Source organism: Mus caroli, unplaced genomic scaffold, assembly GCF_978045245.1.
Source record: "Mus caroli unplaced genomic scaffold, Mus_caroli_1 scaffold_6, whole genome shotgun sequence".
NCBI classification, from domain to species: Eukaryota; Metazoa; Chordata; class Mammalia; order Rodentia; family Muridae; genus Mus; species Mus caroli.
In genome coordinates this window covers 100,947,767-100,973,711 of record NW_028227261.1, presented here as the reverse complement: position 1 = coordinate 100,973,711, position 25,945 = coordinate 100,947,767, and the positions used below count along the sequence as shown (strand labels likewise).

General features: G+C 40.5%; 1 protein-coding gene across 3 annotated transcripts in view; it reads left to right on the top strand.

Annotated features, from left to right (window-relative positions):
* Fktn (fukutin) overlaps positions 1 to 25,945 on the top strand; it is a 53,616-nt gene that overhangs the window by 20,307 nt on the left and 7,364 nt on the right. For all 3 annotated transcript variants that reach the window (XM_021160504.3, XM_021160503.3, XM_085839287.1), the window contains exons 5-9: positions 416 to 693; positions 2,445 to 2,577; positions 9,713 to 9,842; positions 12,096 to 12,229; positions 13,802 to 13,929. In XM_021160504.3, the coding sequence (XP_021016163.1) occupies positions 416 to 693; positions 2,445 to 2,577; positions 9,713 to 9,842; positions 12,096 to 12,229; positions 13,802 to 13,929 (803 nt within the window). The remainder of the gene's footprint in view (positions 1 to 415; positions 694 to 2,444; positions 2,578 to 9,712; positions 9,843 to 12,095; positions 12,230 to 13,801; positions 13,930 to 25,945) is intronic.

Sequence of the window (25,945 nt, the reverse complement as noted above, 5' to 3'; positions counted from 1 at the left end):
TTAAAGCATTTTTAAAGTCATAGGAGATAACAATTGCAAGTTTGCTTTTCTGTTCCTGCTCCTAACATCCACTTCATGGACATCAGTGAGAGAACGCTAAATGAGCATTCTCATCCCATGGGGAGAAGTTTGCATTCATTTTCAGAGTCCTTAGGGACAGTCTCCATTCTCCACAGCTTTCTTAGGGACAGTCTCCATTCTCCACAGATTTCTTAGGGACAGTCTCCATTCTCCACAGCTTTCTTTTGCTACTTTAGTCTTTCTGAGCTACCTTCTGTTCACTATTCTCATTAAAAATGTTCTAGCAAAAAGGCAAGGATAAAACCATGGCCTAATTAATGGTGTAACAGTTGTTTTCATCTTGTTACTAATATTTGGCTTTAAATAACCATGCTTGATCCTTGTCTTATGCTAGGATGGCTGGTTTCGGATAGCGGAGAATATGGGGTTTCAGTGCCTAAAGACTGAAAGCAAGGATCCTCGGCTAGATGGAATAGACTCACTTTCTGGGACTGAAATCCCTCTGCACTACATCTGTAAGCTGGCCACTCACGCCATCCACTTGGTAGTCTTTCATGAGAGGAGTGGCAACTACCTCTGGCATGGTCACTTACGGCTCAAAGGACACATGGATAGGAAGTTTGTTCCTTTTCGAAAGTTACAGTTTGGTCGTTATCCTGGAGCCTTTGACAGGTAAATCTATAACAATAAACAGTAATAAGTCAATAATATGATATGTTTATATTTATATATACATGCATGTATATATACACACATTGAAGTATTATACCTCAGGGAAATCCACTGTGGTTCTGCAGTAGTGTGGATGGGTCCCATAGTGGTGAGTGTTTCAAGGCAAAAAAGACTGACAGGATAGAGGTATACTGTGTTCATGGATGTCTTAGGCTGAGGCAAGACATTGCCTCAGAAAACTAAGAAATTATAGGAATAAAAATAATACAGCGTATAATAGTATACCCTTAACTATCTATCACAGTGATAAAAATAATACAGTGTATAATAGTATACTCTTAACTATCTATCACAGTGATAAAAATAATACAGTGTATAATAGTATACCCTTAACTATCACCCTTAAATATCACAGTATTATAAAAATAATACTGTGTATAATAGTATACTCTTAACTATCTATCACAATGATGAAAATACTGCTGACAAGAAATGAGTACCTGAAGAGACTCATGTAAAATTAGACCATAAATGTCAACTTTATAACTCCGAGTAGTACTTTCTTTCTCTTTGGACGTCACTAATAATGATGTTATAACATGTCTGATATATTAGGACTTGATGTAAATATAGCAGTGAATGTGTTTTGCTTTCAACTTCTTCATTTATAAGAATTTTCATCACAAGGTCCTTTTGGGGCACTTTTCAAAGATACACTGCTCACTGTTATGCCATAGAACTGTAAGGCACATTTATTCTGTCTTCATCTTAGTGTTTAAAACCACTCATGCGAGAAAGAGCTGAAAAGGTGGTCAAAACTGGAGAAGTCAGGAATATCATTGGCCAAAATGATTCCGGGTTGTCAGAAACAGTTTGTTGACATCTTTGACTATTCATATTTATGCATTTTTTTCTTATTTTGTGTTTCAAGCAGGTTTTTTAAGTAAGTCATTTAGTTCTTCAACTATTAAAAGCTTACTTCAAAGTTTAGTTAATAATTTAGTTAAGTTCAAAATCACCGACCAAAAGATAACTTGTGAGTGTGACATGTGCCAGCCTGTAGATAAAGCCGTCTGTGTGCTTTCTAGTTTCACATAGAGGAGTAGGAAGTGCCCAAGCAGTATTCATGCAGGTGGGTTGCAGGCGTCTCTCCGGTCAGCGAGGCTTCTGGTTACAGTGATTCACTTGGAGTTTTTAGCTGTAAGAACTGTTTACCTCTTTAAAAATAAGTTAGTAACTGAAAATGATGTCATTCAACTTTCATTTCTGCTTAACATGCCAGAGTACCTGGAAAAACTATTATAGACGCAGAGGCCTGTAATCCAGTTACCTGGGAGGCCGAAGCAGGAGGACGGCAAGTTCAGTGCCAGCTTTAGCAATTTAAGCAGAGCTTGTCCCAAAACAAAAAGAAAAAAAAGAAAGAAATTTTTTAAATTTAAAGTGAAAGAGGGCTAGGGTGTAGCTCAGTGGTAGCATGTACAAGGCCCTGGGTTCAATCCCTAGAGGGAAATCAATTCTCCTTCCCCTCAAATTTGGCTACATAAGTGAAAATACTTAAAACTAAAACTCTGTGTTGCTACTTGATGTCTGATTTTCAAGATCCTAATAAAGTTGCTGATTGATGCCCAAAAGATTTGAAGAAAATTCACATGATGTTTAGCTTCTTTGCTGGTGTTTACTGTCTTAAAAGGCTGGCAGTGTTTTGGATTAAATCTTGATCGTAAAGTTTCTTTTTTACTTTTGTTTTTCAGGCCAGACTTACAGCAAGTTACTGTTGATGGAGTAGATATGCTTATTCCGAAAGACCCAGGGCGCTTTCTAGAAGAACTACCTCACTCCAGATTTATCGAGTGCAGGTATAAGGAAGCTCGGGCGTTCCTCCAGGTTAGAAACAACCGAAACCTGTATTTCTAAGCAAAAGCTAAGGAGAGGATTCTGCTTATTTTAGTTTATAAGAGGAGATGGAGCCGGGCGTGGTGGCGCACGCCTTTAATCCCAGCACTCGGGAGGCAGAGGCAGGCGGATTTCTGAGTTCGAGGCCAGCCTGGTCTACAAAGTGAGTTCCAGGACAGCCAGGGCTATACAGAGAAACTCTGTCTTGAAAAACAAAAAAACAAAAAAACAAAAAAAAAAAAAAAAAGAGGAGATGGAGAGGTTTCTGCAGAATAGGCTAAAATGGCTTGTTAAGTCGATCAGTTTTCACCCCACTGATTTTCCTCTCATTTAAAGTTAAACACTAAACTCTGTTTCCCGAGTGCTGGGGATATAGTCTAGTTGGTTGAGTACTTGTCTAGCATGCACAGGGCTTGAGTTTGCTCTCCGTCTCCACATGAACCAGGCATGGTAACAGTGTCTGTAAATCCCAGCACTTGGAAGATAGTGGCGGAGAGTTGAAGGTGACGCTCCACTATGTGGTGAGTTCAGAGGCAACCCTGACCAACAGACCCTTTCTCAAAAGAAAACTTGAATTCTGCTGGCTAGTATGTCAGGCTTGTATCCACAGCCAGCACTCAGCCAGAAATCTCAAGTTAAAAGCAGTCCTGAGCCTCACGCACGGGTGCGCGAACATACACACACACATACACACACACACACACACAGGCAGGCAAACTTTTTTCTTCCCTGAATGGAGAATGGCCATATACTTATTACTTTATTGTTTTATTTCACTAGATCCTGATAGGATTAACACTAGCTTATTCCACAGCTATGATAGCTCATTAACTGTTTTAAAGGTACATTTTTTTTAAAAAGAAGACCAAGTTGGCTTAGAATATAGCCACTGAAGAGGGGTCATGTGAATTTAGAAAGGGTTTTTTTTTTTTTCTAAGTTTGGCACTGAGTATGAATGTGTGTGTGTGTGTGTGTGTGTGTGTGTGTTTACTGAGTATGAATGTGTGTGTGTGTGTGTGTGTGTGTGTGTGTGTGTGTGTGTGTGTGTCTGGCAAAGAGCTATACAAAGACCGGCTGAGTTTTCAGCTTTTCCTCTGCTGTTCTAACTTTGTAGGCTTCTGACTGTAGTGATATAAAAGTGATTTGATGGGCGTAAAAGTTCAACTGCAACAAGTCATATGAAACCAGAAAGGCAGTGAAAACAGGCCGTTGGACTGTGGGGATTTGGTACCCCAGGTGTTCTACTTGCCCTCCACTTTCTAGGGTTCTCTGCCTCTCTTCACAGAGATCTGCCTGCCTCTGTGCCACCATGCCCAGCTCTCCAGTTCTCCCCTTGAGTGCTGGCCCCAATTCCCCTCGGGCATGAGCTGTGACTGGTGAACTGCACCCCTTTCTCCCCCAAGTCGCCCTTTGACCGTAGTGTTTATCACAGCACTGGAGAGCAAGCTAGAGCACAGAGGAGATACTAAGTGCCAGCTCTTTCATTGCTGCCCCAGGTCCAAGGCTCAAATACAAGGCTTCTCACATACTGTATGCTGATACCCAAGACAGCCCAAGAGGTCCTTCTAGCTCTTCCTGTTCTTTTGAATTTATTACTGTAGGGCTGTCAAATTTACTGAGCTTCCTGGTAGAAGCTAGAGAGCAGCATGTGTGTTAGGCCTGTTGTGCAGGCAAGTTCTGCCTTCATCACACAGTGATAAGAGGTAGGAGGGATGACTTCAGTGCTTCTTCCTGCCCTATGGGCATTGCCCACCTCTGCCCTAGCAGTTGCCATGGTGAATTGTGAGTGTCTTGCATCCTCCTAATTTTGGGAGCTTCCTGGTAGCAGGCGTTTTAGTTTATTCACAGCAGTCATTGCAGCCATGTCATTAGCGATGTCTGACTTGCTTTCACTGCTGCCCTTGTGATGTGCAGTGACTAAAGGGCTTGGTCATGGTCTTACTTTATCCTCTTACATTAGAACCATGAGTAAGATACCAGGAGTGTACACTTTCAAATTAAAGTTAGCATACACCCATTTGAACACTTGATGGCGCCAAACAGTCCTAAATGGTTGTAGAGATGAAATAATCCAATAACCCTAGTAGAGTACCCCCTAGCGTTCTCATTTGTTTTAATAATGATATTTTAAAAGCAGTGTCTGACTTATGTAACAGTTGCCAGTACAATAGAAATAACACCTCTTTTTTTTTTTTCTGGCACGTTTGAGAGTAATTTATAAACCAGTATCGCAAAGCCTCACATAATTTAGTTTTTTTCTAAAAACACAATAAAACAAAACTAGATTATTTCCTATATCTGAACATGAAAATCAAGAATTAACATAAATTGCTTTTAATCTCAATCTAAACTGTGTATGATGGCACATGCCTGTAATCTTCATGTTTGGAAAGCCAGGGCAGGAGGATTGCCAAAAGTTCCAGGCTAGCCAAGGCATATGGCAAGACCAATTTAAAGACAACAACAAAAGTCTACATTCACATTTTGCTGGTTGTCCTCATAATAGGTTTGTATTGAAAGGATTCTGTTTATAATCACATGCTATACTGATTTCCTGTTTCTTTAATTTCTTATAGTCTGTGCTGGGTTCTCTACCAGTTTAGGTAACTACTCTCATAGTTTTGATAATTTTGGAGATTATATTAGATATTTTGTAAACTGTCCCTCTGGTTTTTCTCATAGATAAAGAGCATGGCAGTGCTGCTATGCTTGCTCTTCTCATTATGTCCCAGAAGGTGCTACCCGATTCCCCGTTAAGGCCTCTCGCCTGGCTTTTCCTGAGGAAGCATGAACAATTAGTGTTCACCCCAGATAGGACACTAACAGCAGACTGAAAACCAATTCCACCCAAGTCTAGCTTGGTGAACCCCTGAGTTTGCTAAGGTTACTTCCGAGACCATGGATGAGAAGTTCCAGGAGTCTGATGTCTCAGTCAGCTGCATCACCACGAAGCTCACCTCTGTGTGAGAAACACTTAGAAAACCCTGAAGTTCCACACAGCACCAGGGAGCACCACCAGTCTCAGCACCTACTATGACTACCTTTCTAACCTAGGGGTGAGGCCTTGGGGATCTCCTGAGACCTTTAGGTCTCATGACTTCCTGAGTCCTGTGGCCTCCCTTCTCCCTCTGGCGGGAATGTTCAGAGGAAGGCCACGGAACACTGCTGGGGTTTCATCCCGCCTCTTACCTGCTGCCTTCACTTTTGTGATATTGCATTTTTCCCTTTGTAATCAGAAGCATTTGTTTGCAAGCTACTTTGTAACCATTAAAATATTACATTTCTTATCAAATTTATTGTTAAGAGACTCATAGTTTCCTGTTTAATGAGTTATTTTAATCTTCAGATTGGTCCATATTTGACCAGTTAAAAACTCTTCCCAATAGCTTTTGTATCTTCTGGGTTATCTCATTCTTTCTTCCATTTTAGTAAAATACAGATATTCTAGGCTTATCCTGTGATTTTCCTATCCCAGCTCTGGGGTCAGCCATTTCTCATGAGTCCATGTAGAAGCCGACATCTGGGGAGCAGGTAGTATGCCCACAACATCTGGGGAGCAGGTAGTATGCCCACAACATCTGGGGAGCAGGTAGTATGCCCATTGCTCTTTGGGTTTTGCTGTACACAGCTGTCTCACTTAATAGAAACATTATGCATATGTCTGTATATATTTATTTCTGTATCTATTTGATGAAATCTGTAAATTCAAATTATTATCTCCAGTCTGATTAAGTTATAAGAAATAGCTAAACAACATTGGATAACCTATCAGGGGACTGGAGAAAACTGTCCATCTGTTAGCAGCCATTCACTGCCTATAGCTCTTCATCTAGGGATTAGGACCTTATGAGATTTCTCTCATCCACACTGTAATGTCAGCTGGTACCTGTAGTCCTGTTGAGGTGACCATATTGTTAAAGTTTGGGGGTTCATGTCGTGTTCTCTATAGAGGATGCTGTCTCACAGTGTGATCTTTTCAGAGTCCTGCCCCTCTTCCATAGAACAGGGATTGGGTTGTACATGTATTGGCTGAGATAGGCACCCCACGTTCAGTTCTCTGCATTGTGGCCAACTGTGACTTTCTATGGTGGTCTCCATCTGACGTAGAAAGAAGCTTCATTGATGAGGGGTGAGAGCTGTGCTTACTGTGGCTGCAAGGCAAATACTCATATTCAGAATTCAGTAGAATTACACTGGCTTCGGAAAGGGAGGGGCAGTAGTAGGTTCTCCTCTAGGTTCCATGACGTCTTTCCTCCCCTGGCCGGGTTGACAAAACCAGGCACGAGATCCTTCCTACTGAGCAAGCCTTAAGTCCAATTAGGTGGCTGTTGGTTCCTCCCAAGATGTAAGTGCCACTGTGGAATCCTTGGTGGCATCTCGCCGTGCGGCTCATTGATGTGGTGTAGGGTTTGCAGTTGCGTAAGACTGTTAGTGCTTTTCTCCTTCGCAGTTCGCATGAGCACCTTCAGATGCTAGGAGAGGCAGTCCTTGGGAATAAGGCTTCCAGGTCGTTTCTAGCTAGATTCCTCTGAGTCCCGTGTATAAAGTGCGCAGTGTCTTCAGCAATAGCGTCTTCCCTTCACGTTCTGAAAGGCATCCAAGGACAATGGCTTATATCGTTTGGGAGTTTCTTGGACTCCTCTGATCAACAACTTGAAGAAAGGTTTCTCATAAGGCAAGAATTTTTTAACAGAAAGGAAAATTGTAGCCTCAAGATATCACTTAACACTGTCATATTGGCTTAGCATGTAGTCTACATGGCAGCTGGGTCTGTAAACTTTAGCTCTAGGCATTCCTCATAACAAGCATAGGAACATATATCTCCCAATCCAGTCGGGTGCTCTAAAAGAAGCAGTGGCTCAGGAAAGGGATATTTTATTTCAGGAGATTCTTTATAGTTTGCTTAATCCATAAGAACAGTTTACCTGCAAGGAGTGCTCCTTCATAAGATACTTTGTTCCTGAAGAGAGCCATTTAGTGGTTCCATTCCTTATTGTCCCAGTGACCTCTCTGTAAACTGTATCTCTCCTGCGTTCTTGTGAAGGAACCCAAGTTACTTTAGGACATTGTCAGAAGTAGTTACTTCCTCCTTTAGCCTCCCTACAGTATTTGCTGCTCACCTCCTCTGGAGCACGCAACCTTCCAGCCTTATAGGTTCCATGGGGAGAAGTGCAGGGCCTGCTCTCCTGTGTACAGCCTCACTGAGGAGACTGAGACAAAACCAACAGTAACAACTAAAGTAAGAATGAACATGCGGGGCCGGAGAGACAGCTCAGTGGTTAAAAGCACCGGTTCTCCTCCAGAGGACCAGAGTTCGATGCCCAGCACCCACGTGGCGGCTGTTCAAGTGCGTGTGAGTGGTGACTTGTAAGTTAATGGAGGAGCTGACTGATGTATTTGGCTTTATGTATTAGTACATGGCCAGTGGAACACTGGGAAAATCAACTCACCTGGCTTTTAGGAAAACTGGGTTATTTCTGAGAGACTGGAGCGAAAACATGATTTTCATTGTACTCAAGAGTCAGAGGCACACTAAAAACGAAAACAGCATATAAGGTCACATAGGCTAGAAAGGCTGTGCCATATGCTTTTGTCTGGGTGGTTACTTGTTTTGTTTTTGTTTTTTTGAGATAGGGTTTCTCGGTGTAGCCCTGGCTGTTCTGGACCTCACTTGATCTGTAGACCAGGCTGGGCCTCAAACTCAGAGAGATCTTCCTTTAAAAGCATGGGCCACCACTGCCAGGCTGAGAAGTTGTGTTTTATTGCTATAACAGGACATGTGAAAAGAGGCTAGTGATGAAGGCAGAGCAGAAGGCAGGGACCTGTGTCCTTGCTCTTCTAGACCAAATAGCTTACATTTTGTTCCATAGTGAAAGATCACTGAAGAATTCCTCCTGTTTTCTTCAGTTACAGCATAAAATGCAGTAAATCCAAACAAGCAGCATGACTAAGTAAAAGATGACATTAGTACAAATCTGTACATTTTACAGAAGGCTTTCATTCAGATCTGTAGCGTAGTTCTGCAAAGCATAGTTACTGTCTTTAAGCTATAAATAAATGAAGTCAGTAGTGACAATGAAATTTGCTTCTTCCGTTCTCTTGTTCATTCATCAGACGTGGAGGTACTGGTGTAGACATGGGTATTTGATGTCTTTTCTTCATCGAGCTTGCACTCTTGTAAAAGGAGATGGACCTAGAGCCAAACACAGGTTATCTGATTCAGAAAGTGTCCTTCCCTGCTTGTCTACCCAGTGTCTAAAGAGAAGGAAATGCCTGTACAATGGAAACATCATGTGATCTATTTTGTTTAATGCTTCTAGCTGTGTAATTGCCTCTTCCTTTCCCCCAGCTGCCCAGCCTGCTAAATTCTGATGTGCAGAGAAAAGTGATAACAGTTGAAGTCTCATCATTGGGGAATCCTAGCTCCTTCCATTCTTTCCTTCTAAACTGGTTCTTCTAGAATCTATCCTAATTATTTTAATGTGTGACTAAGAAACTCTGATTTCTGGGTTTGTTGGGTGTATGAGTATGTGCCTGTGTATATAGATGTGTGGGCACAGTTGTGCACTTGTATCTGTGAGGCCAGAGGCTAACACTTGGTGTCTTCCTCTACTACATCTTGTTTCTGTCCACTCCCAAGTCTCCTGCACTCCTGCCCAATGCACCCCCTTCTGCCCTCATCTCTTTCATGTTTATAATCCACAGAATCCACTTAGTACTGGTACATGCACTTTGACGTGGGCCATCCACCAGAGCTTGGACAAGTTAGCAGCAGCCACACTCCTTCACCTTAGGTTTTAGATAGGTCTCTCCCTAAACTTGGAGCTGCTGGAGACTGGTTGGCCAGTGAGCTCCAGGGATCTGTCTGTCTGTCCCTACCCCCACAGCACGGGTGTTGCAGGCACACACACCAACACTCCCAGCTTCTATCTGGGTGTTTAAAATCCAGGTTCAGGCCATCATGCTCCCATGGCAACACATTACCCACTGTGCCAGCCCATGCCTCCTAAATTTGGATTTTTTACAATGGAAAAATGATGCACTGTTAATTTCATTCAAATATCGTGTTAGTGTTTCTAGAAGTTTAGGGATTGTTATAATGGATAACTGTTTGTTAAACCTGCAGCAGTACATTGATGATAATACTGTGGAGGCTATGGTCTTTCGAAAGAGGGCAAAGGAGTTACTGCAACTAGCAGCCAAGACGCTGAAGGAGCTGGGAGTGCCCTTCTGGCTGAGCAGTGGGACTTGTCTAGGTAAAAATGCTTTACTTTTCCTCTCTCTGTCTCTGGCTTTAGGAGTGAATGCCTGCGGTAATCAGGCATCAGTAATATTGACAGTGTGCTATTTACAATCAGAATAAGCATTAGTGTACAAAGCAAAGATGCGTTGACTGCTTTAAAAAAGTAATTGATAAAATATAAAATAGAACCTTCTTTAAAAAGGCTTATTTATTTATGCATTTTATGTTTATTAGTGCTCTATTTGCATGTACACCTGCATACCAGAACAGGGCATCAGGTCGCATCATAGATGATTGTGAACCATCATGCAAGTGCTGGGAATTGAACTCTGAACTTCTGGAAGAGCAGCCAGTGTACTTAACCTCTCAGCCATCTTCTCAGCCCTATAAAATAGACTCTAAGGTCACTTGTGTTTACTACAAGTTATAATGTGTACAAATTTACACCAGACATGTATAGTATAGTTGGTTTTCAGGTGATTCTTAAATTACCTTTGTTATCCTGAATACCTTTGATTTCTCTATCTCAAATATTATTATTGCTTTACATTAAAATAACAACAAAAACGTTTACATTGCAGGAGACATTTCTAGTGAGAGGAAGAGGAAAGGCATGCTCTGAGGTCATCCATAAACGTTTCTAGGTCATTGAGGGCATCTCTGGTTTGGCATCACTACTCACTTGAGATGGGGAAAGATACTTTTGTAGTCTTATGCAGCACTCACTTATTAAACTCTGGAAAAGGTTTCCCGATACACATTCATTAGATCAGCTTCTTGGAATTTAGAATTATGTAGATCCTTAAGGTTGTTGTTTTTATCTGTTCCTTCTCAATTATTACTGTAGTTGATATCTATGTTTTGATCATGACTATATTTGTACAAAGGTTAATTCATCTTTTAAAAATGACACCATAGAACTTGTTGTCCAATTCAGGACACTTAGAGACTGAAAGGAAATGCCTTAAGTAATTGTAGGACAGGTTGTAACCTAGGATTGGTGGCTCTCCTACGGAGTAGGTTATGTGAAAGGTTACACACTTAGACTGGGTGGGCACACACCTGTAACCCAGCACAGGAGGTAGAGGCGGAAGGCTCAGAAGGTCAAGGCCATAGCTACATAGCAAGGCCATAGCAGCCTGGGATACACGAGACCCTAAATTAGAAACAAAATAATAAAAACATAAAAGATCACAGTGGTAATCTCTTGTGTATATGATATTTGCTATGAAGTTTAACTTTTTAGAGAAGCAAGGTTGTTTTATAGTCAGTAATTAAAAATTCTTAGTCATTTGTCATGATTCGAGTTTTTAACCTCGAGTTTACTTCATTTATAAAATAAGAGAATTGTATTTGATGGTGCTGTGTATTAAATGGTATTTATAGTATTTAAGGAGCCTTCGATTTTATATTTTGGTGGGCGGTTTTGTGGGTGGGTGGGGTTAATTTTGTTATAATTCAACAAATAATATTACCCAGTAGCAATGCCTATCAGGGTGCCTATCAGACATTTCCATACTTCAAAGCCATTTGAATAGAAACATGAGAAGGTAATAGGGAAGGCTCGGGAGCTATTAGTAATGTTAGGGAGTAAGCTTTCTTAGAACGTTGCTGAGGCATCTAAACAAGAAGTAGAAGCACAGGAATCACTGAGAAATAGCTTTGCTGGACTTCAGACCTTAATCAGGTCTTTTTAAGTGACCACTGCTTATGAGCTGTTTGGAATTGGTAAGTGCTATAAGTTATGGACTCAGGAAAGTACATTAAGAGAACTAAATATTCTTAGCACATCTTAAGGCAGTCTCAGTCATTAAATGTTAATGATTAAACTCTTTGAACTGCAGTTGTTTAAGTGGATCATTTGTTTACCATATTATTAAAGGTAATGATCTATCCAGAAGTTATTATGGATCCTGAAATTTTTTCTTGTTTCCATAGGATTCATTGTGTAGCTTTGGCTGTTTTGAAACTCACTGTGTAGAACAGAACAGGCTGGCCTAAAGGTGTGAGCCACCACGCTTGACATAATTAAAGCCTTTGAGGAAGCTGAGTACTCAGACCAGGGAAATAAAGAAAAAGGGAGATTGATTCTTCAAGGAAACGTCTAGTCGTTTAGTTTGGGATTTAACTTTTAAAAAATAATCTTGCCAAAGCATCCCAACTTTAACCCTATGAAATCATATAACCATTACTATAAAGTTTATTCATTATAATGACTAATTTTCCAAATATAATTTAAGCTTTTTATCCCCTTCCCCTATTTTAGGATGGTATCGGCAGTGCGGTATTATTCCTTACAGCAAAGATGTCGACTTAGGGATTTTTATACAAGATTACAAACCTGATATTATTTTGGCATTTCAGGAAGCAGGACTACCACTCAAACACAAGTTTGGGAAGGTTGGTAATAGTCAAATTAATATCGTAAATAGTGTGTCTCTATTGTAAAGTTTACCTTATCTACTATATATATACTTAAATTGGTGACAAACATAGTTTTATCACCCAGTACTTATCAGGATAGGCTGTGGAAGCTATTATCCCTTCTGTGCTCCTGAAAGGGAAGCTAGAAAATGCAGCCTTTTATTAATAGTGAAGAAAGAAGGTTCTTTGGTCCTTGTAAGAGGCTGTATTGCTGTTTTATTAGGCAATAGTATGGTACAAAATTAATATAAAGCTAAGATATCTGAAGTTATATTTTTTTCTGAGTATCTTATTCAATGATCATTTAGGACTAGATTTCATAATAACATCAGCACAAATATCCATTGCTTGCTAAGGGATAGAGATTTGGAGTCATGTTAAACCAGTCTTGTCTTACTCATCTGTCCTAAGGTGAGCAACTTCCTTAGAAGCTAGCAAGAGCCAGGGCACCATGGCCTAGATGAACGCTTACTTTACACCATTTGATTACTGTTCTAGAAGCCCATGATCCTTTGTGATAATCCTGCTCTTAATTTGTCCACAGAGAAGTATTATCCTGCAAAGCAATTTAAAAAAAAAAGGGAAAAATTTATTCCTGGAAAATTATTTCTCACCATCAGAAATAATCATTCTAATTTTAAAAATACACACACACACACACACACACACACACACATTTAATGTTTTCTGCAGCCAAGCAAAGCAATAGCTTTATTCGTTTAGCAGACACTTGCCAAGCACTGGTGTCTGGCCCTGTGCTTTGCAAAGGAGCATACACATGGATACATTAGCTTTTACCGCCATGAGGGTCACATAAGGTGTTATGTGATGCCGTTGAAGGCACACGCGCACCAAGTCCAGTGTGAACCACACTTTTAGGATACGTTTCCTTTCTTCTTCAGTTAGAAATGGGCTTTGGAATATGATGTTTCCATTTCCCCAGTAGAGTGACAGTTTTAAATACCATGAGGCATTTACTCAGGAAGTTTTGTGAGTTTAAGAACCGTTGGTTTATTTGCATTTAAGAAAAGTTAGGGGCTCCCAATGGAGAAGCTAGAGAAAGTACCCAAGGAGCTAAAGGGATCTGCAACCCTATTGTTGGAACAACATGATGTACTAACCAGAACCCCGGAGCTCTTGTCTCTAGCTGCATATGTATCGAAAGATGGCCTAGTCGGCCATCAATGGAAAGAGAGGCCCATTGGACTTGCAAACTTTATATGCCCCAATATAGGGGAATGCCAGGGCCAAAAGAATGGGAATGGGTGGGTAGGGAAGTGGGGGCGCTATGGGGGACTTTTGGGATAGCATTGGAAATGTAATTGAGGAAAATATGTAATAAAAATATTAAAAATCAAAAAAAAAAAAAAGAAAAGTTAGTATAGCATCCCACTTTCTGAAGCTGCTACTTTCAGCGGAACTTAAGGTTAAAATCTGTGCATCTTAGAATTAATGCTTACTACATAAAACATTAACATATTTCCTTTTTTAGAAAATGAAAGTGTGTTCCTGTTGTGTCAGTCTGTAAAGGTTTTCACTCTCCCGTAGGTGGAAGACAGCTTGGAGCTATCCTTCCAGGGGGAAAACGATGTGAAACTTGATATTTTTTTCTTCTATGAAGAGACTGACCATATGTGGAACGGAGGCACGCAGGCCAGAACAGGAAAAAAGTTTAAGTATGAGTCAGATAAGTACTTATGAAGCAAAAAGGGGTTCTGGGAGTCACTCCAGCAACGAGAAAGTCTGCTACTGTGCTGTCAGCTTACCTAGAGCCCAGCTTTCCTGTGAAGCTCTCAGAACTCACTGTGAGGAGTGTATGAGGAGGGATCACCAAGGCTGCTCAGCTGAGGACTTGTGACCAAAGCCTTGACTTACCATAGAACAAACAGCACAAATATCAAGCCCACAGCCCAAGGCAGAAGTACGTCTGTCAGAGTTATAGCGCTTGATAATCTATAGCAATGCACAAACAACTGTTACAGACAGTGGACTCTATAGACTTCGTATTTTCGGCCACTGTTCCACATGGCTTCCATAATATACTTGACAGTAAGAAGTACTTAGCATAGTACTTAGCACTTAGCAAGTTAACAGCATGTAGGATTATCACTGATGCTGTCACCTAATGTCATGATTCTTTTATAGTTACTATCATTGCTGCTATTGGTAGTCATGTGACCACAGGCATAAATTTGAGTCATTAAGCAGGAAGGAGACTATTCTGAATACATAGAGGAGGAATTCTAGACTTACAATGTTGCTTTTCTTAGGTTCGTCTCTCCGACTAGGGTCCCTGAGTCTTCAGGTGAAGATTGTAAAGTAAATTCGTTTTGGAGGTTTGAGAGGAATCCAGACCTTTTTCTGAAAGTCATAAATTATCTCCAAATTGACTCTCATCCTAGAGCATATTCTTTAAACTTTTGTTAGTTATAAAAACTACTTTGCTTTATGACAACAAATGCTATTGAGCAAAATCCAATTATAAAATACATAGGAATACAGATTTCTATAGGAAGAAAAATGAGCCAGTGAGATGGTTTAGCAGGTAAGACACTTACTGTCAGGCTAAACAACCTGAGTTGGATCATTGGGGACATACATGGTGGAAGGAGAGACCAACTCCCACAAGTTGTCCTCTGCCACACATGCAACACACTGTGCCCACTACACGTGTACATACAAACACAAAAAATGATTAAAATATACTTAGAAATAAGTAAATTAATGAGCACATAAGTGTCTTGGTCATGGTTATTACTGCTGTGATGAAACACCATGACCAAAAAGTAAGTTGGGGAGGAAAGGTTTACACTTTGACATTGTAGTCCATCATCAAAAGAAGTTAGGGCAGGAACTCACACAGGGCAGGAACCTGGTGGCAGAAGCTATGGAGGGTACTGTTTAATCATGGCTTGCTCAGCCTGCTGTATTATAAACCCCAGGACCACCACTCACAATGGGCTGCGCCCTCCCCATCAGTCACTCATTTAAGAAATGCTGTACAGGGTTCCCTACAGCGTGAGCTTGAGGAATTTTCTTAATTGAGCTTCCTCCCTCTCAGATGACTTTAGCTTGTGCTGAGCTGACATCAGCTCCCCAGCAGAATAGTAAGTAGTTCCTAAAGTTAGTTAGGTGATGGGGTGGGGTTGGAAATATGTACAGTTTGTCTATTCAGACTATAACAGAGATGTGAAAGTTAGTGTCTAGAGGTTTTTCCTTACAGACTGCACACCATAGAAGTTAGTATCCCAGAGCCAGCTTTTGAGTCCCAGCTGTATGTGTTACACAGCAGCAGGTTTCTTATTTGGCCTCTCTGCATAAGGTTTTCCCACTGCGAAGTGGAAATAATATTAGACCTTGCCATGCAGCCTTATTTTAAGGATTAAAACTATTAATGTGCTGGGAGGGATTTTAAGAGTGTCATGACATCCTGAATGCTATAAGCTGGTGTTAATACCACTACAGTAATAGCAACAAAAAATTATCCCTTTCTTAGTCTTATGACAGATGTACTAATCAGCTCGTTATGAAGTTGCTTCGTCTGCTTTTTGAGAAGTCATGTAAACCGTCACTCTTTTGTCTTAGATTTCCCGCTAAGGGTGAATTGGTCTTCTCCCCGGTGTGATCCTGAACCATAATTCCCAAAGGAAGCGCTCATTTCAGCCGCTGCGCTTTTGGTAGAGACAACTTTGGTTCTGTCCACAGCTCGTTAAAGTAGCCGTGTTTGGGAAGTGTGAAGTGCTCTCACTAACAGAGAAGTGAGCAGTGAGGGAGCTGTCTGCACAGATGGTGTGCGTCCCACATTTCCTATCATGTAACTGTGACCTTAAAAGGCAGAGAAAAGAACAGGGGAGGCTGTGTAGAGCGGTTTCTTTGGAAGACTCCCCAGCCATATGCCATAGTCAGCACTATTTCCTTTAAGGAAATACAGGATGTATCACACGGCCATTTTCAAAGGGGAAAACCTGAAACTGTGATGGGGTCCGCTTCAGTCCAATGTAACTCACACACCAGCTCAATGCAGGTGACAAAAATGTATTGTAATGAAGCTGCTGCTGACCCATCAGGGCCACAGACAGACTCCGGAGCTGGGCTGCAGCAATGAGCCAGAATCTCCCAGAGTGGTTAAGCTTGCAAATCATAAGATCCATGCCAAATCATTGTCACATTCTCCTACCAATCAGGATAGGAGTTGGTTCCTGGACCTGTGAGTATGAACGTTTAACCCTGTCAGCAAGACGGAGAAGTTGTCCCTGAGATGACTGAACTCAGGCAACTGTCTCCTTAAAACAGAAGCTGTTCAGCTATTGGGAAGCCCCCAGCTCCCCTAGGGCCTGGGACCTTGAACCTAATTTCTACCTATGATTAAGTGGAGTCTGAAAACAATACGGCAGTACCTAGGACAAGCTTATTTTGCTAGTTTCCAATAAACTAGTGTAAGAGTTGGTTTTTGTTTTTAATTTTATACTACTGTTTAAAACAAAACAAACAAAAAACCATGTGTTGTTCATGTTGAGAAAAAAAAAAACAGTAGAATGCTTAGCATTTTTTGAAGGAAGGAACTCCATGGGAAATGCTTCTTGTACTACACTGTGCTCCACATGCCTTCTGACTGAAAAATTGGACTGTAAGATTTAATAAAAATGTTACTATTAGTAGCGACTGTAAAGACATAGTTACCAGAATGTCTGCTAGATGTGGCCCACTGTGTATATAGTTTTAGATAATTTTACACTTTGGATTACGTATTTTTACTACCAACTCAGGCTTGAGGAAGCTTAAGACAGTGATATGAAGGTAACTCTGTCTAAAGCTGTGGACCATTAATAACTGTGCCACTCTCTAACCTCAGGCTTGCTTGGCTCTTCCTAAATATTTGACTTAATAGCGTAAGTGAGTTGATCCATGCCAAGTACTTAGAACAGTACTGTATTAGCCTTAAGTACTGCTTCTGTTACCGCTACTAGGTTATCACTACTCTGACTTCCTAAGGTGCTGGCCTGGCACAGAGCACGGCACCTCAACAGGTGCTGACTGATTTAGTCACCCTCTAGGTGAGCATTTTCCTCCCAGGTATCATTCACTCTTTCGCTTCTTTAGTCCCCATTAAGTCTTTTGGTTTTTCCACTTTTATATCTTCTAAAGGTATATGTTCCTTAGGTTTCATTTTCAACATTGTCTATGTTTCTCACATCTGCATTTCACATATAGAGTCCAGATCACCAGTAGTAAGACGTGATGATGCTCTAACAGGGTTTATGAGGGGTGGTGGGAGGGAGTGGGTAATCAGTTTAATTTTCCTTTGTAAGCATTATTATTAGCATTATATAAGCATAATTATACAATTATATAAGCGTAATTATTAGCATTATTGCCTTCTAACATATTCAGTGGAATGTACAGATAAAGCTATCTTAGCCCAAAGTTCATGGTAGGAAGTTTTTCCTTTTTAAAATTTTATTAGCAAGCCAGATGTGGTGGCGCACACCTTTAATCCCAGCACTCGGGAGGCAGAAGCAGGTGGATTTCTGAGTTCAAGGCTAGCCTGGTCTACAGAGTGAGTTCCAGGACAGCCAAGGCTACACAGTACAGGGGAACGCCAGGGCCAAAAAGTGGGAGTGGGTGGGTAGGGGAGTTGCGGGGAGGGTATGGGGGACTTTTGGGATAGCATTGGAAATGGAAATGAGGAAAATACCTAATAAAAAATATTTAAAAAAAAAAAAAAAAAAAAAGACAGGTTTTCTCTGTGTAGCCCTGGCTGTCCTGGAACTCCTGACAGTTAAATACCCTGTTAGGACTGACAATGTAAAGTACTGTTTTCATTCTTTTTTGAGCTGCTGATTCCCTGTGGGCCTTAAACCACCTACTGTGCTTCAGATAATGTCATGAAAGACAATAATCTTCTTCTTCTTCTTCTTCTTCTTCTTCTTCTTCTTCTTCTTCTTCTTCTTCTTCTTCTTCTTCTTCTTCTTCTTCCTTCTTCTTCTTCTTCTTCTTCTTCTTCTTCTTCTTCTTCTTCTTCTTCTTCTTCTTCTTCTTCTTCTTCTTCTTCTTCTTCTTCTTCTTCTTCTTCTTCTTCCTTCTTCTTCTTCCTTCTTCTTCTTCCTTCTTCTTCTTCTTCTTCCTTCTTCTTCTTCTTCCTTCTTCTTCTTCTTCCTTCTTCTTCTTCTTCTTCTTCTTCTTCTTCTTCTTCTTCTTCTTCTTCCTTCTTCTTCTTCTTCTTCTTCTTCCTTCTTCTTCTTCTTCCTTCTTCTTCTTCTTCCTTCTTCTTCTTCCTTCTTCTTCTTCTTCTTCTTCTTCTTCTTCTTCTTCTTCTTCTTCTTCTTCTTCTTCTTCTTCTTCTTCTTCCTTCTTCTTCTTCTTCTTCTTCTTCTTCTTCTTCTTCTTCTTCTTCTTCTTCTTCTTCTTCCTTCTTCTTCTTCTTCTTCTTCTTCTTCTTCTTCTTCTTCTTCCTCTTCTTCTTCTTCCTCTTCCTCTTCCTCTTCCTCCTCCTCCTCCTCCTCCTTCTTCTTCTTCTTCTTCTGTCACAGCAGCAGTATTGGCTAGGCAGTGGTGCTGAGAGCCTTTAATCCAGCACTTGGGAGGCAAAGGCAGGCAGACCTCTGAGTTTGAGGCCAGCCTGGTCTACAGTTCTATTCTAGACAGCCTGGGCTACACAGAAAAACTCTGTCTCTGAAAAGCCCAAAACAAAAAAACAAACAAAAAAGCAGAATTGTTTACACCCACTTTTAACTCATTAAGTTATATGGCAACTAACTTAATAGAACTAATTGCATGTGGTTTTAAGTTGAAGCAAACAAACTTTTAGATAATGCTCTTAACATTTATAAATAACATTTCTAACCTAAACAAAATCAGTAATTATGAATTTGGAATAGCAATTACTGCAGATTGGGAAAGGGAACCTAAAGTTGGTCTCTGCATGCTGTATGCATGGACCGTATCGATATGCACATTAACTAATATGTATTAGTCAAAAGTAAAGCAGAAATAGGGTCATGTTGTCATCATTTGGCTATGCTATATCATACAAAGAAATCTAATATCCGAGCTTTTCAGATCTTAAGCAATCATGTCACATTTTTATGTAGTATCCTCAGAGCTAAGCCCCATCCTTCCTCAACAGCTATTGAATTAATGAATATGGATGAAGAAATAAATTAATAGGGTTATGGTATATATTGCCAGATTGTGTTCCCAAAAAGTTATTAAAATTTTTGATAGCTACCAACAATAAGTGATACTTTTATATTACTGAATTTTACATTGTAATGTTGGTCTTTGTGAGACTGTTCCTTTGAGTCATTCCCCCATAGCTTTTCATTAATATAGCATATCATAAAACAGGATCAGTTATTGATGAGGGGTTATGAAAGTTATTACCTGGCAACTATTTCAAAATCCATAGGCTTTTTGGTCCTACTAGATACATATCTCCCACTATTTTCTAGTCTCCATTTCAAAGTTCAGCTATGAAACATTATAACACTTTATATTATATCATTTTAAATATTAGTTGGCCACTATGTAGAAACCTCTATCTAGACTTTATACAAGTATGAGTTTAGGACAGTGGGTCCAGGAAGTCTGTTAGCCCTGGATTCAAGTCTAAGATCAGTGTTTCAACCTAAGCTTCTGAGCTTCAGATTTTCCTCAATGAGGAGAAAGACACTGCGTCCTTCACAGCATGTACTGCTTAGTTGCATACTGCAAAGTCACCTGTTGTAGGACTCAGCTCACAATAGCTCTCAACTCTTCCTAATTCCTAGAAGTCTGACTCAGTATCATCTAGTAATTAAGGGGAAATGTATTAGTATACTAAAGTCTACCATATGTTATAGGAGGAAGGCAGATTTGTATGACACACTGTGACAAAGAGATGACTTGTAGACCTACAAAGGGTAAAGGTTGACTTAGTACAGTTGGAGTGGGGATTGCTGAGTTGACTCTTAAGAACTGGTGAAGCGTAGGAGCAACGCTGAGGTCGCTAGTGAACAGCAGTTGCCAAGGTCTTCATGCTGAGCTGCAGACACACTGGCTGATTTTCTTATGCATATGTATGCATAAAATGGAGTTGGCTGGTCATTCGATATATGTGTTTCACCTTAAGGAGTTTGCTAAGGGATTGTTCTTTGCCATCCTTCATGCGGCCGTCATCGTATTACAAGACAGGCACTTGCTGCACGTTCTTGGCAGCACTTGATATTCTCTTTAGTTTTTAACCATTTTTCTTAGATATGCATTGTTACCATACCATAGATTTAATTCCCACTTTTTTTGTATTTATTGACTAGCTCTGTTTTGTGGGGAACTTATTAGCTACTTAGTGGTTTTCCTCTGAGACGTCAGTTCTCTTCTTGCTAACCATAGCTCTATGTATTAAAAGCATCTCCTTCCAGTATGTCCTTTCTTCTTTTCCCGCTCAATAGGAGTTTACTCACTGAAAGTCCTTAGTTTCAATGTAATCCTGTTTATCAATCTTTATGTTCAGAGCCTTTGGTGCCCTTTTTACACAATAGTTTCCTGTTTGAGGTAATGAAGGTATTTTTTGGTCGTCTTTTAGACACTGTTTTTTATGTAACAACGTAAAGATCAAGTTTAACCTCCAGACTTTATTCATATTAATTTTTTGTTAGTATTCTCTTTCTGTTCCAAGAGCCCATCCAGTGTGCCACATTACGTTTAGACTCCTTGGCTTTTGATCCTTGATTTTAATCCAGGAGTTTAAGAATGCCACCAGTGATTCCAGATTGCCACCCATCATTGTCGTGGCTCTTCCCAGTCAACGGCATTAACTTGCTTTCTCTGTAAAGTTGGTACCCTGTCGACATGATCTTCCCTCCCTCCGAGTTGTCATAGATCTCCCCCAAGCCGCACACAAGTTCTTTATGCTGAGTGTTTTAGAGTCCTTTGCAAACCTGTCTGCCCTAAATTACAGATAAAGTCAGTCTTGATAACTCTCAGGCTGAGTGAGACCTAGGTGCCGCTCGACTCTGAATCAGCTCTCTGCTGTGTGGTGAGCAGGAGAGGTGAAAGAGTAAAGCTGGGTCATTGTGCTTCTCGCTGTGTTATGGAGTTAGCTTCGGAGCTGTCCTTCATGGACTCCCAGCCCAAGGCTGATGCTGTGCTCCTATAGTTCCAGCTCTCAAGAAACACATCTGTCTGCAGGACATACAGCCACAAAGCTAAAAGGCAGACTTGAGTAATTTCTTTACATGAGGATATTTAAAGCGTTGACTTTTCCCAAGTGATCCCATCTCCTGCTCTATTTATATCTTTGTATTTTGTAATATGCCGATTATATCCTGGGTCTCCGTAATTGAATCTCCAGACAGGGAGGGAGGGGGGAGCAGGTGTAAGAGGAGGATTGAGGGAGAAACTGAAGAGGCGGTTTCTTCTAAAGTGAGCTTTGCTTTTATTGTAAGGAGAAAATTGTACTTCAAAACATCTATGCGAAGTAAAAGTTGTAATTTTTTCAAACATATATTTTGTTAAACATAATTCTGTAAGATACTAACTTGGCAGTATCTAAAGAGACATTTCCATTACAAGACTTATGTACAGGTGTCAACAGTTTTATTCAGATAAGCAGAATGGTTTGGTTTTGACCATGCTACCCAGACGTCCAACTGTTCACCTTCTGGTGAGCAGATGCATTCACTGTGTATTCACACAATGGAATACTACTGAGTACTGAAGGGGAATGAGTTACCAGATATACTAACATGGATGAATCTTCAAAACATGCAGAGTGAAGGAAGCCAGATGGGAGGGGGACTTAAACTGTCCATTTTCATTTATTTGAATTGTCTGCTGAGCATAGTGGTATGCATATGGAATTCCAGCGCCCAGTAGGCTGAGTCGGAGGACTAGCCACAAGCTCAGGAGTGCCCCAGGCTCCATCTAGAATCAAAACGCTTCCATGCAAGTTCTCTTCCGTATAGGATTGAACTCAGGTCGTCAGGGGTGGCAGCAAGTGCCTTTTACCACCAGCCACCACTCACTGGTTTGGTTTGGTTTGGTTTGGTTTGGTTTTTTGGTTTTTCGAGACAGGGTTTCTCTGTGTAGCCCTGGCTGTCCTGGAACTCACTTTGTGGACCAGGCTAGCCTGGAACTCAGAAATCTGCCTGCCTTTGCCTCCCAAGTGCTGGGATTAAAGGCGTGTGCCACCACCGCCCAGCTGTTTTGTTTTGTTTTGTTTTGTTTTAATCACTTAAAATAAATGCATTTCATCCTGTAAGATTACACCTCAAAGCATTAAGTTAGGTTAAAAATACAAAAATACTTTATAATTTTGAAAACGAATGCTAAGACAAAATAGTCTAAGATTACACATTGAGAAGTAGCACTGTATGGGCCGGGGCAGTGAAGTTGACCAAGGAAGACCTAATTGCATGAAAACCTTGGCATCTGATTAGACAAATTAGGTAATAGACTATGATTTTAAAAATCCTTTTGAATCTGGTGTGAAATTTGAACTCCTAACTTTAACCTCTCTATCTAATTTTATTACATCTAAAGAGAAATTCTTCAAAAATTATCTGACAGAAAATAATTATAACTAGAATCTTAATTTTTGTCTACGCATTAATAATATAAATTATATTTCTTCCTCTGCTGCCTTCACTTCTTTTTCTCGTGTGTGTGTGTTTATTTAGGAGTAGAGAATGAGACATAAGAGCTCAGACACTATTTCAGCCTATGTCCTGGAGAGTATATCAATTCCTCTATGACTCCTTCCATCCACATGGTATCACTTGTGGTAGGATTATGAAATGTTTAGTGGAAGAGACTATTTTGTTTTTTAGTTTTTTTCAAGACATGGTCTCACTGTTTAACACTGGCTGTCCTGGAACTCACTCTGTAGACCAGGCTGCTTCAAACTCATAAAATCCGCCTGCCTGTGCCCATCACATTGGGATTAAAGATGTGCACCACCACCAACCACCTAACAGTTTTTAAAAAGAAATACTCACCAGCATGCTGTGACTTTGGTTTTTCAAGAGTTGAGTCTAATTCTTGGATGAATGTATAAGAGCAGGATTGTTAAACATATACAGATTTGAGAGTGGAAAGTATAAAGATGTCATAATGAGTCTCATTATTATATATGATTGTTGCGGCCTGCCCGCAGTCCACAACACGAACGGTTCAACTGAGAATGACAGTTCAGGCTGAAAAGAGAGGAATCTAGACGGGGCGGAAGAAAAGAATGGAGCCAGGACAACAAGTTCTGATCAAGGCTCAATTTTACTAATTCCAGACACTCAGTTATAAAGGAAGGGGGAGGGAACCCAACTTCCCACCAAGTAACTCAGGGTCCAGTAGCAGGACGAACACGTGTGTGCCTCCAGGCAGCAAAGGCAGGTTCCAGCAGTGGGCGTGGCAGGACGAATGAGCCGGTAGCTCCACCCTTGAGCAGGCAGGTTCCAGGCTGGGGGGAAGGGAGACCACATTTCCCCCCATTAGATAACAAAACAAAAATAAAAAAAAAAGGGGGTGGCCTGAGGCAGAAAAATTATCTATGTTCAATAATTCTGCCTGAGTTCCTAGGGCTAAAGAAAAAACCTGTTTCCGTGGGATTCCCTAACTTTTCTAATGGTAAACTGTATCTGGCTAAGACTGTCTTTAAAGCACTGACTGAATAGCAGCGCTGGGCTGTAGGCTCTGACTTTATAATGCTAATTAGTGCTGAATAGGTAGCTACCTGTTTGCATTTTAAGTAGGGCGTTGGAACCCTGGCTGAGTTTAACTAAACGATTTTAGAATAACACTGAGCTGATAATCCTCTGCAATTTTGGGTGACAGGCAGGGGAACAGGGAGAGAAGGGGGGTAAGACTGGCTGGCTCCTAGTACAAGGCCAATTGGCTTTTTTATTTTTTGGGTGGGAGGCAGTGAAGGGCTTGCCCTTACGACAGCAAGGTCTCCAACCTCTCTCCCCCCTATTAATTAAGTTTAAATAGGCAATGCTTAACAGAGGTGATCAAATGATTCTTTTCATCCATAGATGAGTGGGCCTTTAACCTTGACTTGGGTGGACATTGACCTGATTCCTCCCGTGAGCATTGTAACAACTCACATCTGTGGCTCTTGGTATCTTTTGGGGAGGGGAGGCAGAGCCTTAAGTATTTTTGGTTTTTAGCTGGAGTCAGATACCAACCTCTTTCAAATCAGGTGTGTTGCACAGGGAACTCAGAAACGGTCAAGCTGGACCTTCCCTCCGCAGTAATCTCCTGCGCCAAGCGGTACCCATACTGTATTCATATGATTATGAATCAGTAGCGCAATTCTGAGTTATTGCGAGGTCTCTATATGAGACTTGTCAACCTCAGATTTAGCAAGGCCAAGATAAGAATTATGTCAGTATTAACACCATTAATTTTGGTTAAAATAGGAGCTGAAAGTCTTTCCTTTTCATCTCTGTTATTCCCAGTAGCCTGAGGAACTAAGGACACCTTGCAGTAACAGCAAGGGTGAAAAGCCAGAGGCCAGCTAAGGGACTAAGCCTATCTCTATCAAAATAAGAACCAATCTCTGTAAATATATATGAAATTTCTACTTCCCTAGCTCTCCTGGTAAATCTAGATCTTATCTTAGACTGAAAAGCCACATGCTGGGATGTCTTTGGAAGGGAGATTAGCAGTACCACCTGTTTGCTCGTAGGGGCGGAGAACCGGAGAATGTAGATTGACCTGCTTGAGAGAAGGAAGAATTCTAAACAATGAGAGTGTAGCAATGTAAATTTTCTGTTCGGAGAAGTCAAGGTACTTTATTTAGATGCAAATTGTAAAGCTAAAGTTAATCTCCGGCCTCATGTAGGGGAATTGGCTCAGAGGAAAACAGTTTTTCTGAGAGCTTCCACTCCCAGCACAAGAGGAATTTTAGTCTTTAGAATGATACTTACGAGAAGAGACAGAATCTGTGTTTACCTGACGAATTAATCTCTCTGGTAGCCACTGTGTTTCATCTTCATCTCGTGAAAAAACACAAACCGAGCCTCTTCCCCAGATTAGAACTGGATCTGGACCCTTTCATTTATTAGTCAGGGCGTCCTTCCATTTTACTAATGCATAAGAATTAGAAGTAACTGGGTGCCAGTGGCGTTCCGCTGCAGACTGACCTTTAATGTCAGTTTGCAAAAAGTTTAGGACAAATAAGGTAAAGGCAAGATGAGCCTTTGGTGACCTTGGGGGATATGCTCTGAATTAACTTTGCTAGGTAATTTAGAATATAGGAATCTCTAATAATTGAACTGAATATTAGACCAGTTTAAGATTGAGTTAGAATGGCTGGTCACACTGAAGAAGAGTGAAAAATCATTATGACTTTATTAAATGACTAATTTTACTAAGTTTGAATATACAGTCTCTGATGTACTATTGCCATAAAGTTAAAAGGTTAGAAGTTAGTCTAAACTGGAAAAATGACAAGCAAGGATTTAAGGTAAACTTCCCTTGAGAAGCATTAGTTAATAAAATACTTTCCACTTAGGAAACAATATATACTGAAAGATTAAAACTTTTGGCTTCTTGTAAAGAAGCAGAAACAATAAACATTTTTCTTACATAATGTAAAGCTATATTAGCCATACGTAGGGGCAAAATTTTCTAGTGATTACCAGTTTACTAGAAGCAAAAATCTTTGAATTTAAGCATTATTTTAAACATTTGAATAGATCTGTAACACTGTTA